This window comes from Sus scrofa, chromosome 2 (assembly GCF_000003025.6).
Source record: "Sus scrofa isolate TJ Tabasco breed Duroc chromosome 2, Sscrofa11.1, whole genome shotgun sequence".
NCBI lineage: Eukaryota > Metazoa > Chordata > Mammalia > Artiodactyla > Suidae > Sus > Sus scrofa.
Genome location: NC_010444.4, coordinates 133,794,006 through 133,808,142, shown reverse-complemented (window position 1 = coordinate 133,808,142; position 14,137 = coordinate 133,794,006). Strand labels below are relative to the sequence as shown.

Sequence of the window (14,137 nt, the reverse complement as noted above, 5' to 3'; positions counted from 1 at the left end):
TCGCTGTGAATGTGCCATCTACATCTCCCCATTGGGCATTTTATAGTAGGCAGAACAGGGAATTGTTTTTTTTTATAGTAACCATTTTTATAGAAGATAGAACAGGGGATTTTTAAAAAGTAAAGTTAAAAACAATGCCCTGGTTCTGGGACCACTTACTGTGTTCTGGGAGTTGTCGGGCTTCATGCATTCCACTCCTCCCCAGAAAAAGTATTTTATGGAAGAAAGTAGAGTTGTTGCTCACCTGAAGGTCAGAGTAGAGCTGTGCTTCTCTGGACTCTGTTTTTCCTGGAGAAGAACCCGAAGGAAGATTGTCCCTGGATTAATGCAGTTCAGGGATGTAGCTGTAGATTTCTCTCAAGATTAGTGAGAATGTCTGGACCTTGCAAAGGGAGACGGTAAAGCAGAGATGTGGTGTTGGTGAATTTTAGATACCTGGTCTCACTGGTGCATCCATCTCTAAGCCAGATGTGGTGACCTTTTTGAAGCAAGAAGCAGAGCCCTTCCCTTGATGGTTGTGAGAAAAGGGAGAAAAAAAAAAAGATAGTGCATGGATTGGAAAAGCCAGTGCTTTACTCTGAAGTAAAAGATGGGCTGTACACAGTGGTATCCTGTATCTTTGTCAGGATCCTGGAGGACCTTCTGAAGAATTGCGCTTATATTAACATCTACAGGATGTTCCTCTACAAGGTGACCCACCTGAGGCTAGGGCTAGAGCATACCTGCTGGTGTGGTTGGAGGGCTGCTCTAGGACTCTGGTCATGTATGTGGCTGCTCTGCTCCGACCTTTTATCTCTTTTCCTCCCTCAGTGGCAGTCTCATCAGTTCCTTCTGCCTTCAAGGAAATTCATATTACGATTGCATAAAATATGGAAAAGTATCCTTGCCAGCTTTCTTGCATGTCACAGAAGTGCCTTCATTACAAAGTGAAGAAGTTACCTTTTCATACCCTAGAAACCTGAAAGTTAACATTGGCTTTCTAACCTTAATCATCATAATTCAACAATAAGTCATATAAATTCTGCTGCTTATGTCATTCTGTTTGTGTGTATATGTTTGATGCTAACTGAAATGTAATTTACAAATAATAAAATTTACCCTGTTTAGTATAGCCTGCTCAGTGAAGACATAGGATATTTCCCTTGCTTGAAAAAGTGCCTTTTGTTCCTCTTTTTAGTCAGTCCTTCTGATCCTAGTCACTGAAAGCCATCAGTCTGTTTTCTGTCCTTATAGTTTCACATTTTTCAGGGGGTCGTATAAATGAAATCACATAGTTAAAAGATGATGCAGTAAAATGTATAAAGTAGCCATAAGATAAAATAAGTTGTATTGAATTTAGGGAGAGTACACATGTAAAAGGAGCAAAAATAATGAAAGTTTGGGAACCAAAACAAATTTGGAAAATTAAAGGAAAAAACTGTTGTAATACTAAAGTCAAATATGCAAAAATATAAGTATGGCCGAAGAAGGTACAAATCTACAAACTTTAGTTAAGCTTAGGACAGTAGACGATAGAAACAGCATAAAAGTTAAAACTACAAAGATAAAAACAGAAGGAAAAGAAAATCAGAATCTTAAAATGATTGGATAAATACATATTTGTTTTATACTATATTCATGAAATATAAATATGAATTCAAGAGGTGTGTTACCAAATTCTAACAGTACTTTTTACTGATAGTAAGTTTATGGGTAGTTTTTGTTAGGTTCCTTCAGGTTTCTTGTGTTTTTCTCAAAAGATACTATATTACTATTTTTACTTTTTTTTTTTTTTTTTTTTGGTTTTTAGGGGTACACCTGTGGCATATGAAGGTTTCCGGGCTAGGGGTTGAATCATTGCTACAGCTACCGGTCTACACCACAGCCACACCAGATCTGAACTGCATCTGTGACCCATACCACAGCTCACAGCAATACTGGATTCTTAGCCCACTGAGGATTGAGCCCGCATCCTCGTGGATGTTAGTTGGGTTCATTACTGCTGAGCCACAATAGGAACTCCTAAAAAAAGTTTTAAAAGGACATAGAGTGTACAGTTATTAATGACATTTGAATAAAATTGGAAAAGATTAAGGAATAAATACCGGAGGGTAAAAGGAATAAGAACAAAATAACAATAGATTGATAAACTATATCTCCCGAAAGGTAGAATTTCTAGACCTACAATTTAAGAAAATTTTTTAAAAACCCAAAAAGCATGGATAAGGTATATAACACCAACAAATTATATGTCTATATCTAATAAGATCCTTAGGACTAAAACAAAAGCGTGCTTAGAATTAAATCAGTAGTGGACCCTTATTCTCTCCCTTGACCTCAGGCCTCCTTTTAGTACTTGTTAAAGCTATAAATACACCCTTTGAGTAACAGCCATTTGGTCCATGCCAAAAGGTCCTTGGTATTTGATCCTGTCCCAGACCATTTGGCATGGACCAAACATGCTTATGGACGTTCTGGATAGGACTAAACATCCTGCAAGGCACTTTTTAGTTACACATGTGCATTGCCAGTGTATATCTTGCCAGGAACGTTTGAAGTAGTGTGTGTAGTTATCCAAATCTCAGCACTTTTCAAGTGAATACCTAACCCAGTCATGGCTTGTAACAGTAAGCAGAGACTTGTGAAATAATGCAAGTACATTTGACCCTTGAACAAATTGGATTTGAGCTACACCAGTCTACTTATATGTGTATTTTTTTTTTCAGTAAATACATACCTTATCCACTTACAGAACTGTGGATAAAGGGGACTAACTAGAGTTATGTGTGGATTTTCAGCTTTGGAGAGAGAGACTGATGACGGTACTAACAGCAACATTCAAGACTTAACTGTATTTTCAGTTTGGAGGTTTGGGGGAAATGAAAAGAGAGACATCCTACCAGTATTTCTTAAAAGGAATGTTGTTAATGCCATTTTATATGGCTACATGTGTGACTGTGCTCCTGTGCATTTCTTTCTTGGAAGTTTTTAATGTGTTGTGGTTTAGAAATAAAAGCCTTTGGTCCTCAGAGTTCAAAGAGGTCAGGAGACCGCAATCCAGGCTGAAGTCACAAATGCAATGTCGTCAGAGACTCTGAGCAAGAATTGCTCAGCTAAGCAGCTTCCAAACTCCTGATCCACAGAAACTTTGACATAATAAATGTTTGTCGTCTTCAAACAGACAAACAAAAAAATCGTCAGTGTTTCACCATTATCTCATTTACACTTTTCAGATTTATATTCAAATTCCAAGTCTTTGATTTCTAACCACAATCTGCATATATAGTTCTATATTCCCCTATTTCCCACTTACACATTTTAGATTCTGGTCCATGACAGATACATTTGTCATTCCTAGCCCTATTTTGGTAATGCTGTTGTGCCTGCAGCTTCACCCAGGTGACATTTTCATATTGCCTCTCACATGTTGGAACCCACAGCATTTTTTTCTGTGAGTCATGTTGCTTTTTTCACTCTGCTTTTTAGTTTAGTTACTTGTAAACATGACCTTTTTCATCATCATAGTAAAATTGTGGTATGCAGAGTCTCTGTCTTTCTTTTTCTTTTCTTTCTTTTCTTTTTTTTTAATCTCATGCTGAGATAACCACAGCATTGGCTCTTGGTTATCTCAATCTAGACCTTTTTTAGTTCAATTACATTTGAAAGGAGAAACCAATATTGTTTCCAGGGAAGATGCAGAAGATCACTACTAACTGACTATTCAGAACAAAGGAGGTCTTTTTTTGCCCACCTGCCCTACTGTAGAGATAATAGAATGGGCCAGCCTGGACAGCGTTCTTGTGAAGGGTTAATTTCATGGCCAGGGTTCCTGCCCTGACTAGAAAGTACAGAGTGGAAACATAAGGACTAAGTGATCTATGAAACAGGTTGCATGAAATATTAAAAATGGGAATTCAGAGAAGATAAGGATTCAAAGTCTAAGGTTCTGGCCTGATTATTTGCTCTAAATTTTAAAATGCGGTTTTTGTAAGTTTGTGTAACTTCTCATTCTAACCTGTAGTTCCTCGCATTGCAGCTTTGTGTTTATGTAGCTGCAAATAGGAGAAGAATATCCTCTGGTGGTTTGTTTGGAGAAGGCCAGGTCAACAGAAAATCATCTTGCACTATCTACCTCACCAAATTACATTTCTACATATACACAGAGACACATCCATACTGTGGGAAAGGAAAAACACAAGAAGTTTAATACTTGTCTTGTTAGCCCTTTTCACCAATATCCTTTTTTTTCTGGACTTAATTCATTTATAATACTCTCTCTGAGGGTCTCTATTCCAAGTGCTGGAATAAAATAGTTAAAGGCCAGGGCTCCAGTCTTCTTTGTACCCTACCTGAATGACTGTGGCATATCTTTTGACCTACTTTTTTTTTATAACAACTTTGATATTATTATATGAGTCTCTGAGGCTCTGTTAAATTTTCTTTTTGGCGTTTTTCTCTCTTTGCTTCAGGTTGAGTTTTTGTTTTGTTTTGTTTTGTTTTTTGCTTTTTAGGGTCACACTCGCGGCATATGGAGGTTCCCATGCTAGGGGTTGAATCGGAGCTGCAGCTGCTGGCCTATGCCACAGGTGCAGCAACTCCAGATCCATGCTGTGTCTGCGACCTACACCACAGCTCACAGCAACGCCAGATCCTTAACCCACCCAGGGATTGAACACGCATTTTCATGGATCCTAGTTGGGTTCGTTAACCACTGAGCCACGATGCGAACTCCAGTTTGAGTAATTTTTAATGCCTTTCTTCAGGTTTATTCTTCTTACAGTTTACATTTTTTTATTGGGATTTCCCATTTTCCCCTTAATTATGTTTCTGTTTTCTTCTAAATCCTTGACATTATTTATAATAAATGTCAAAAATTTATATCTCCTAATTTAATCATCCCTGTCATTCCTGGGTCTCTTTATATTGGTTGAGTTTTCTCCTGGCTATGAGTCACATTTTCTTGATCTGTCTAGTAAATTTTTATTGTATCCTGGATATTTAAATTTTTTGTCTTTTGTCTTTTTAGGGCCACACCCGTGACATATGGCGGTTCCCAGGCTAGGGGTCAAACTGGAGCTACAGCTGCTGGCCTACGCCACAGCCACAGCAACACAGAATCTGAGACATATCTTCAACCTACACCACAGCTCATGGCAACACTGGATCCTTAACCCACTGAGTGAGGCCAGGGATCCAGCCTAGTCTGGTTTGTTTCCACTGCGCCATGACGGGAACTCCGAGGACAGTATATTTTTTTTAAAAAACGTATCTACTTAACTAAAGAAGCTTTCTGCCCAGGATCCGCAGAAGCATCATGCAGTGACTTCTGGTCCTGGTAGTCATCATATCTACCTTTACCTTAAGAACCTGGCTTGCCTTTCTTAGTCAGGGACCTAGACCTTGGACCTGATGTAGCACATTTTATTTACTTATTTTTTAATTAAAAAATCCTTTTTCATTTTCTAGCATGTTTCTGACCACTCTTTTTTTGTTTTTAATTCTTCTTTTATTGCCTTATTCCTCTCTAGACTCATTTTAGAAATTCTCTTAACTAATTTTATTCATCCTTTTTATTTTATACTACTTTGAAAAAAGTACACGTCTAAGAAGACAATGGCAAAAAATAATAGAGTATGTTCTTTTCTTTGCACAAGTCCTTAAAATGTTCCTGAAAGGGTTCTTTAGTAACCTAGCTGTGATTTCATTCTCCCTAGAGCTATTCTCTTAAATATCTTTTATCTACATGACTAAATTTCATCTTGCCTATTTGTATTGTGTGTCATCTATCTTTTTATCATACATAATCTAAAAGATAAGGATGAGGCTAGGTTGAAATAGAATGTGTCAGGGGGTGAAAATCTGAGATTGAGACATGAAGACAGGGTGGTTTGAGAACTCAAATTTATAAGGTAGGTTGTCTTTACATTTTGATATAATGGAAAAAGGCTACTATTCCACAGCTGAGTTTCTATATTCTGAAAAATTAAATTAACTTTTATAGAAAATACTGCTTCAGTGTTTTTTTTTTTTTTACTTGTTTCTTAGATTAAAATCAGTGTTTGTAAATTAGATTTGGAAAAGTCATTTTAGTATGTAAACATATTTAACTTAAAACTACTTATCTTTGGAAAGAGATTGTAATTTTGGTTACTGCTAGCAAGTTTTTGGTTCCAAAGATATATTATTCAGAAATGCACTCCACTTAAACTCTGATGTTTCATTGCCAAAAAAATAACTCAGGAGAGAGAGCATGCTAGTCGTTAGATAGCATTGTCCCAATATGAACCTTAAGGGCCAGCTTATCTGATCTTAAAGATTTCAGGTTGGGTATTTAACCTGGTTTGTTAACTGCTGATTAAGGGTTTTATTGAAAGCTGTGCAGAAGTCTAAAAGAAGTATAGGACATGGTCTTAACAAAACAAATCAGGACTCTTTTCCTTGTAGGTATCAGAGCTTTAGCTTGAATTAACAAAAGCCAGAAAGGATCATTTATTGACTCCCAGAGAAAGCAGACAGCTCTGGATGCTTGCAAGTGTGTCTGTCCATGTTTGCCTGTCTCCCTACTCCTTTGACTCCCTGTAATTTGACTGCACCTCCTCCCCTTCTTTCTGCGCGTGCTGTTCTCTTTCCATCTCTGCCTTCATGATACGAGGTTTTTTGTTTTTGTTTTTTTTGCCTTGTTGTTTTTCTGTCTGTATCTCTTTCTGTGTCTGCTCTCTTCGTTAGTTCCCTTTTCTCCCCTTTTCCCTGAGCCTTTCTCTGTCCCTTCCATTTTCTCCCACCACAGATGGGCATTCCCGGGTGGCTGAAGGCTTCTCTACGTCACATTGTTCCAGTTCAGCATCCAGAGAAGAAAGGATACTTTGCTCCCAGCTCTACTTATAAAAGCCCAGGGAGAAGGACTTTCTCCCTTAGCTTATCTAGACAGGAATATGGCATTATTTGCCTCTGGAATCTCTGAGTTAAGTTGGAGAGGAACATCAGCACCTAAAGAAGTTCCCAGGCTAGGGGTCTAATCAGAGCTACAGCTTCCGGCCTGCACCAGAGCCACAGCAACACCAGATCCAAGCCTTGTCTGTGACCTACACCACAGCTCACGGCAACACAGGGTCCTTGACCCACTGATTGAGGCCAGGGATCCAACTAGCAACCTCATGGTTCCTAGTTGGATTCGTTTCTGCTGTGCCACGATGGGAACTCCTCACTTATAATATGAACCAACTGAGGGTAATGGTTACAACTTTTGCCTGATAATCCACTTCAGGACAATTTTATTTTCTAAAATTTTAGTTATTTTCTATGAATGGCATTTAAAGTCACTGTTTTTAGTAGTCTGCTAGTTTATTTACAAGTATCTGAGACCAGTATGTTTACCAAGTGCTGGCTGTATAAGTTTATTTTTTTAAGATTGCTTAGAGTAATCTCAGCTGTTCTTCAATCATTATTAGGTTTAATAATAAGGAGTTGGAAAGAGAGTATTCAATCCTTCACAGCTGTTCCATGTTAGCATTTTTCAGTAGTACTCTTTACCTATTTTATACTTAATTTACGTGATCAACTACTGTATTAGACTCTAAACCTTGTGATGAAACCTTGTTTACATATGATACCTTATTTTCAACACCCAGCGTAGGCTAACAGCGTACTAACAAAGTACTCCAAAACTGATTATTGGTAAACTTTTTCTTGCACTTCATGTTTTAGGGAATGTTGAACTTTTAAGAAATAGAAGTACTTGTTAGAAAATGGGTATTAATATGTTCAGTTGTGTTTGAGTCTGCTGACCATTTTATTTATTTATTTATTTTTTGTCTTTTTGCCATTTCTTGGGCCGCTCCTGCGGCATGTGGAGGGTCTCAGGCTGGGGGTCGAATCAGAGCTGTTGCCACCAGCCTACACCAGAGCCACAGCAATGCCGGATCCGAGCTGCGTCTGCAAACTACACCACAGCTCACTGCAACGCCGGATCCCCGCAAGGCCAGGGATCGAACCTGCAACCTCATGGTTTCTAGTCGGATTCGTTAACCACTGAGCCACAATGGGAACTCCTGCTGACCATTTTATTCTTACTGGCTTAGATTTGTCAACTAGATGTTACACTGTGAAAAAAATAACCTGTATTTTGGGCAGAGAGAAATCTTTTATAAATAAGTATCATTATGTTTTTGATACAGCATACAGTGTTGTCTAATTCTTTATATTTGGTAGGGAGGGGTATTTCTGTTTAATTCAAACTGTGACATAATTTTTATAACATGAAAGTATAAGTGATCAAGATTTATTTCTGTAGGCTACAGAAAGTGAGGTAGGAGATGTAGATTTAACACGTCTTCCAGAAGGACCTGTTGATTCTGAAGATGAAGAAGAGGAAGATGAAGAGATTGATCGAACAGATCCATTGCAGGGGCGAGATCTTGTTCGAGAATGTCTTGAGAAAGAACCTGCAGATAAAACTGATGATGACATTGGTAAGAAATACATCTCTTCACATTAAGAATTTTATAGTTCAATTTATATGTAGTTCCCTATTGGTAACTGTATATAAACTATGTATAGAGTAACAGATTACTCCAAAAAAAGTGTTTGTGGGTCCAGAATTCAGGAGCAGCCTAGCTAAGTGGTTTGGCTCATTGTTTCTCAGGAGGTTATAGTCAAAATGAGGCAGGGATTACAGTTATCTGAGGCTTCGCTGAGCTGAGCTAGAGGATCTCCTTCCAGTGTGGCTACTTACATGGCTTTTGGCAGGGAACCTCAGTTCCTCTCCACATGGACCTCTCTAGAGGTTGCTAAAATGTCCTCACAACATGACAGTTGGTTTCCACTAAAACAAGTAATCCAAGGGAGAGTAAGACAGATGTCACAGATGTCTTTTAAGACCTGACCTCAGGAGTCACACATCCTGGCGGCTTCCCAATTCTCTTGGTCACACAGAGCAACCCTCTTATGGTATAGGAGGAGACTGTGTGAAGATATGAATATCAAAAGGCAGGAATCATTTAAGACCATCTTTGAGGCTAGCTGCCCCAGATTGAGAATTTGTTTGGAGGTTCTAGCAGGAACACAGCTACTCATATACTGTTGACCACAAAACAGTCCTTCTCTGTCAGTGAAGGTTCTCCTCTATGGAAGAGGCCTTCCTCTTTGACCAAGTGCACAGCTTTAAGGAGAGTGTGTGTGAGGAGCAGTGAGGAAGGAAGGGAGGGGACACCTGCCTGGACAGCCACATTAGCTGAATCAACCCTGGTGGTCATTGGGCTGGATATTGCAGCCAAATAATCTTCACATCTGGGCTGCTCTAATTTATAAAACAAAAGCTTTGATTGCGTTAATATGATTCGCCCTTTCATGTCATTAAGATATTTAAAACACAGTACATCAGTGTTTAAGTCTATGAATTAGCTTTTTCAAAATTTTTTCAAATATCAAAAATCATATTTTGCCTTTCTAGCTCGAAAAAATGTATGTATAATAATTTTGCTTTAAATTTTATGAATTTCCGTTAAGTTTCTTGCAGAACTACTCACTGTACTTTGAAGGTTGAATAACACTAATGATGCTAATATTTGTTTTTGTTGTTGCTATTGTTTTAATTTTTCTTTTTTTGTCTTCTTAGGGCTGCACCTGCGGCATACGGAGGTTCCCAGGCCAGGAGTCCAATCAGAGCTGTAGCCACCAGCCCACACCACAGCCACAGCAACGCTAGATCCAAGCTGTGTCTGCAACCTACACCACAGCTCACGGCAATGCCAGATCCTTAGCCCATTGAGCTAGGCTTGAACCCTCATCCTTATGGATGCTAGTCAGGTTCGTTAATCGCTGAGCCACAATGGGCACTCCAGTTATTGTTGGTTTAATGGCTGCACCTGTGGCATGTGGCAGTTCCCAGGGCCAGGGATTGAATCCAAGGTGCAGCTGTGACCTATGCTGCAGCTGTGACAGTGCTGATATTTTAACACCTTGTGCTGGGCTGGAGATTGAACCTGCACTTCTGCAGCTACCTCAGCTGCTGCAGTAGTGCTCTTAACTCATAGTGCCACAGTGGAAACTCCCTGATGTTATTTTTAAGGACAAAGATTACTTAATGTACTTATCCTAAATTTCTCTTTTGTAAGAGTCATATTGCTTTGATTCAGATTAGAAGATTTTGCTACTAATAATTATAATCTGTAAGATTAATATTTTGAACATTCCTTGCCATGCTAATAATATATATTGTAGTTAAGTAACCTACAGTTTAGTCTCATGCTGTGAACTCTATCTGAACAGAAATTTTAAGTGCATTTTTTTTTTTTTTTTTTTTTAGGGTTGCAGGTGTGGCACATGGAAGTTCCCAGGCTAAGGATCAAATCAGAGCTACACCTGCCGGCCTATGCCACAACCATAGTAACACCAGATCCAGGCCGCATAGGCGACCTACACCACATCTTATGGCAACGCTGGATCCTTAACCCACTGAGCAAGGCCAGGAATTGAACCTACCGTCCTCTTGAATGCTGGTTGGGTTTGTTATCACTGAGCCACGATGGGAACTCCCTTCAGTGTGATTTTAATAAGAATTGTTACACTGTGCTCTTTTCACAAGGCTTTTTTAAAGATTGAAAAATAATTAACTCCCAATTATCTGAAGGTAGGTAGCACCTTATAGTTTCTTCCATTTCATCCTGACTGCTTAAATGTGTTTGTCCTTTATTATTTACCTTCCTTGCTCATATATATCTACACCAGGGAGTCACCTGAGGCAGGCACTTACAAGATTTTGTTGGTTAAATTAAAGAGTTAGCTTTTAGATGCTTTGACATATCTTAAACTACCATTCATGTGTGTTATTCCCAATTTTATTATTGACATTTATTAATATCTTTTTTAAAAAACTCGGAGTTTCTGTCGTGGCGCAGCAGAAACGAATCTTACTAGCATCCATGAGGATGCAGATTTGATACCTGGCCTTGCTCAGTGGGTCAGAGATCCAGCGTTGCTGTGAGCTGTGGTGTAGCTCGCAGATGCTGCTTGGGTCTGGCATGGCTTCGGCTGTGGCATAGTCCGATGGCTCCAACTCCGATTAGACCCCTAGCCTAGGAACCTCCATATGCCGTGGGTGCGGCCCTAAAAAGACAAAAATAAATAAATAAACTGTAGCCCAATAAGAACGAGACAAGAGGCTTGTTTTTTCACTAATCGGTTAGATCAAAGGTCATCACTAAACTTAACCACCACGGAGTGGCATCTCGTGCTAGGAAAATTAGCTAAGCTCTCCAGCCTCATCTGAATCTGTGTAGTTTCCTAGGTCTCTCAGGAGGTTGTGGGAGTTCTGGTGTCTTGCATTATGCCCATATTTTCATGTGAGTCTGAATATATCTGTTAACCAGATAACTGAAATTTTTTATGAACAGCCATTTTGTGTCTTGGTTTTTCTAGTTCAACAGCATAAATTCCTGAGTTGATTAGGAAATTCGGTATTGAATTCTGGGTTTTATTGTATCTTTAAACTGTAGTCCTCAGTGGTCTCTATATTAGAATTTTTTTTTTAACAGAACAATTATTGGAGTTTATGCACCAGCTTCCTGCTTTCGCAAACATGACCATGTCTGTAAGGAGAGAACTCTGCTCAGTGATGATTTTTGAAGTAGTAGAGCAGGCTGGAGCTATTATTCTTGAAGATGGGCAAGAGGTAGGTTAGCAAATGTTACACCTGGCATGGCAGCTAATTTTTATAATAATTTACTTTGCATAAACACGTAAATCTTGACTTAAAATTTGTACTGTTTTTAAAATGAACACTGAGTTTGGGGTAGTTATAATTGCTAAAGAGATTTGTTGCTTTACTTTTTAATTTTGATTTCCTGGCACTGGACCTTGCACCAAATAGATGTTCAATTAAAAATATTTATTGAACCAAATTTGTTTTTATTTCTCAAATTAAGTTGTAAAACTTTAAAATTTCTTAATGATTGTTCTCTTAATATGTTTATGACGTTATTACTGTTTAAAATGTTTACCAAGTATTTGCTCTCCTTATCCCTTTTTTATATTATACAAAATACATTAAATGAAGGAAATGTTTTATATTATACAAAATACATTAAATGAAGGAAATGTATTGGTACTTGTGCCTCCTATGGACTGCTATCAGTTGAAATATTTCTGTGGCAGTTTTATTTTCAAAAATGCTCAGATGGCAGCTTGTGGATGGGTGGAGGGAGGATTCAGAGGAATTGAAAGATATTACTGCTATTGATTATTTGGCTGACATTCTTATCAAAGTGATAAAAATTAATGCCGAGGTGACAGCGAAGGTTGTCATATACTGCTAGTAGGACTGTAAATGGTATTTCTGGGAAATCATTTAGAAATTTTTAACTTGGGCCTCAGAGTATTAACATTCTTTAACCTATTATTCCCCTTCTGTGAATATCTCTCCTCCAGGCTCAATATAAAACTCAAAGAGTTACGCCACGCTGTATTCATTCAGCATATACATAATAGTTAAAATTGGAAAATGACCAAAATAGATTTCAGAAACAAGCAATGGTTAACTAAGTTATTCCAGCCACAGGTGATAATATTATGGAGATTTTCAACATATTTTGAAATTTGATGGAAATCTTTGAGAGCAGAGGCCTTAGCTGTAGGGTTGTTTACATGCTTTCTCTCCATATCCTAGAAAACATCTGGCACATAGGGTTTTTTCTTTTTAAGTTTGAACAAATGAACAAAGTATTAAGTTTTTTTAAAAGGACAATATTTTGACAGTATGAAATAATATAGACATGAGAGAAAAATCTTATATTTAACACCTTGTGAACAGTGGGAATTTTTTTATTAGAAATAACCCAAAAAAAAGCACACCTTTGAAAAAATAGTTCCTTGCTGGTGATTTTCCTTCAGAACTGATAGTTCTGGTTTCCCTTAAATACATTAAAACTGTTGAAAGTTTAGGCTAATAAAAGTGATACTGAGAACAAGTGGTCTTTCATTGATACCCTGTAGACCTTCGAATATGGTTCCTTATGGCACTAAATACCTCTGTACAAATTGAAAGCAGTATTTTCTTAACATGAGAAATTGTGACTATTTTGTTAGATATGCCTCAAAATTCAGGCTTTTAGTAGTCTGTTTTTTTGTTTGTTTTGTTTTGTTTTTTTGGCCAGGGATTGAATCCATGCCACAGCAGTAAATAGAGCCACTACTGTGACAATGTCAGGTCATTAACACATTATGCCACAAGGGGACTCCTTAGTAGTCTTTCTGAATTGATCACTAGCTACCTTTTTATTTTATTTTATTTTATTTTTTAAGAGTTTCTAGAGGTTTTTTTTAAATTACTTAATGAATTTTATTACATTTTAAGGTGTATGGTTTTTTTTTTTCCTTTTAAATGTTTGCTGTGTGCCAGGGAATATTTTAATCATTTGGTGTGTGTTAACTCATTTTTAATTAACACAAAAGTCCTCTGATAGGTATTGTTATAATGCCCATTTTAGCAGTAGAGAAACTGAAGCAGAGAGAGATTAAATAACTTGCCCAAAGTTATGCAGCCAGTCAATGGCAGATTCTGGATTCAAATTCTGAGAGCTGTGATCTTAACCATAGCATTATTTTGTTTCATAGATTTGGTCAGTTGTCAGAGTCCCTGATTTCATTTGGTGTCTAAAAGGAAGAAAGAGTGAAACAAACTTGAATGATTTGCTTTACAGGAATAGGGTATTGCTGATAGAGTATTTAATAATATAATCAGATTTTCTGTTTTCTTTTTTAAATTATGGAGTTCTATATATTGATTGATTATTTTTCACAGTAACATAAAACTGTTTTTTGAAAGATTCTTAAAACCTGTCTTTTTCTCTGTAGCTTGACTCATGGTATGTTATTTTAAACGGCACTGTAGAAATTAGTCATCCCGATGGAAAAGTTGAAAATCTCTTTATGGGAAATAGTTTTGGAGTTACTCCCACTTTGGATAAGCAGTATATGCATGGAGTTGTAAGGACTAAAGTCGATGATTGTCAGGTAAGCTTATCTCTGGTCATATACTTTTGTTTCATTATTTTATCTTAATTGTTTATGGGGGGGCACACTTTCGGCATATGGAAGTTCCCAGGCCAGGGGTCAGATCTCAGCTAGAGCCAGCCTATGCCACAGCAACACAGGATCTGGGCCA

The 14,137-nt window shown here is 37.8% G+C and overlaps 1 protein-coding gene across 11 annotated transcripts in view; it reads left to right on the top strand.

Annotated features, from left to right (window-relative positions):
• Positions 1-14,137, top strand: part of RAPGEF6 (Rap guanine nucleotide exchange factor 6) — a 243,169-nt gene that overhangs the window by 143,291 nt on the left and 85,741 nt on the right. For all 11 annotated transcript variants that reach the window (XM_021085403.1, XM_005661629.3, XM_021085410.1 and 8 more), the window contains 3 exons: positions 8,270-8,447; positions 11,511-11,647; positions 13,828-13,986. In XM_021085403.1, coding sequence (XP_020941062.1) covers positions 8,270-8,447; positions 11,511-11,647; positions 13,828-13,986 — 474 coding nt within the window. The remainder of the gene's footprint in view (positions 1-8,269; positions 8,448-11,510; positions 11,648-13,827; positions 13,987-14,137) is intronic.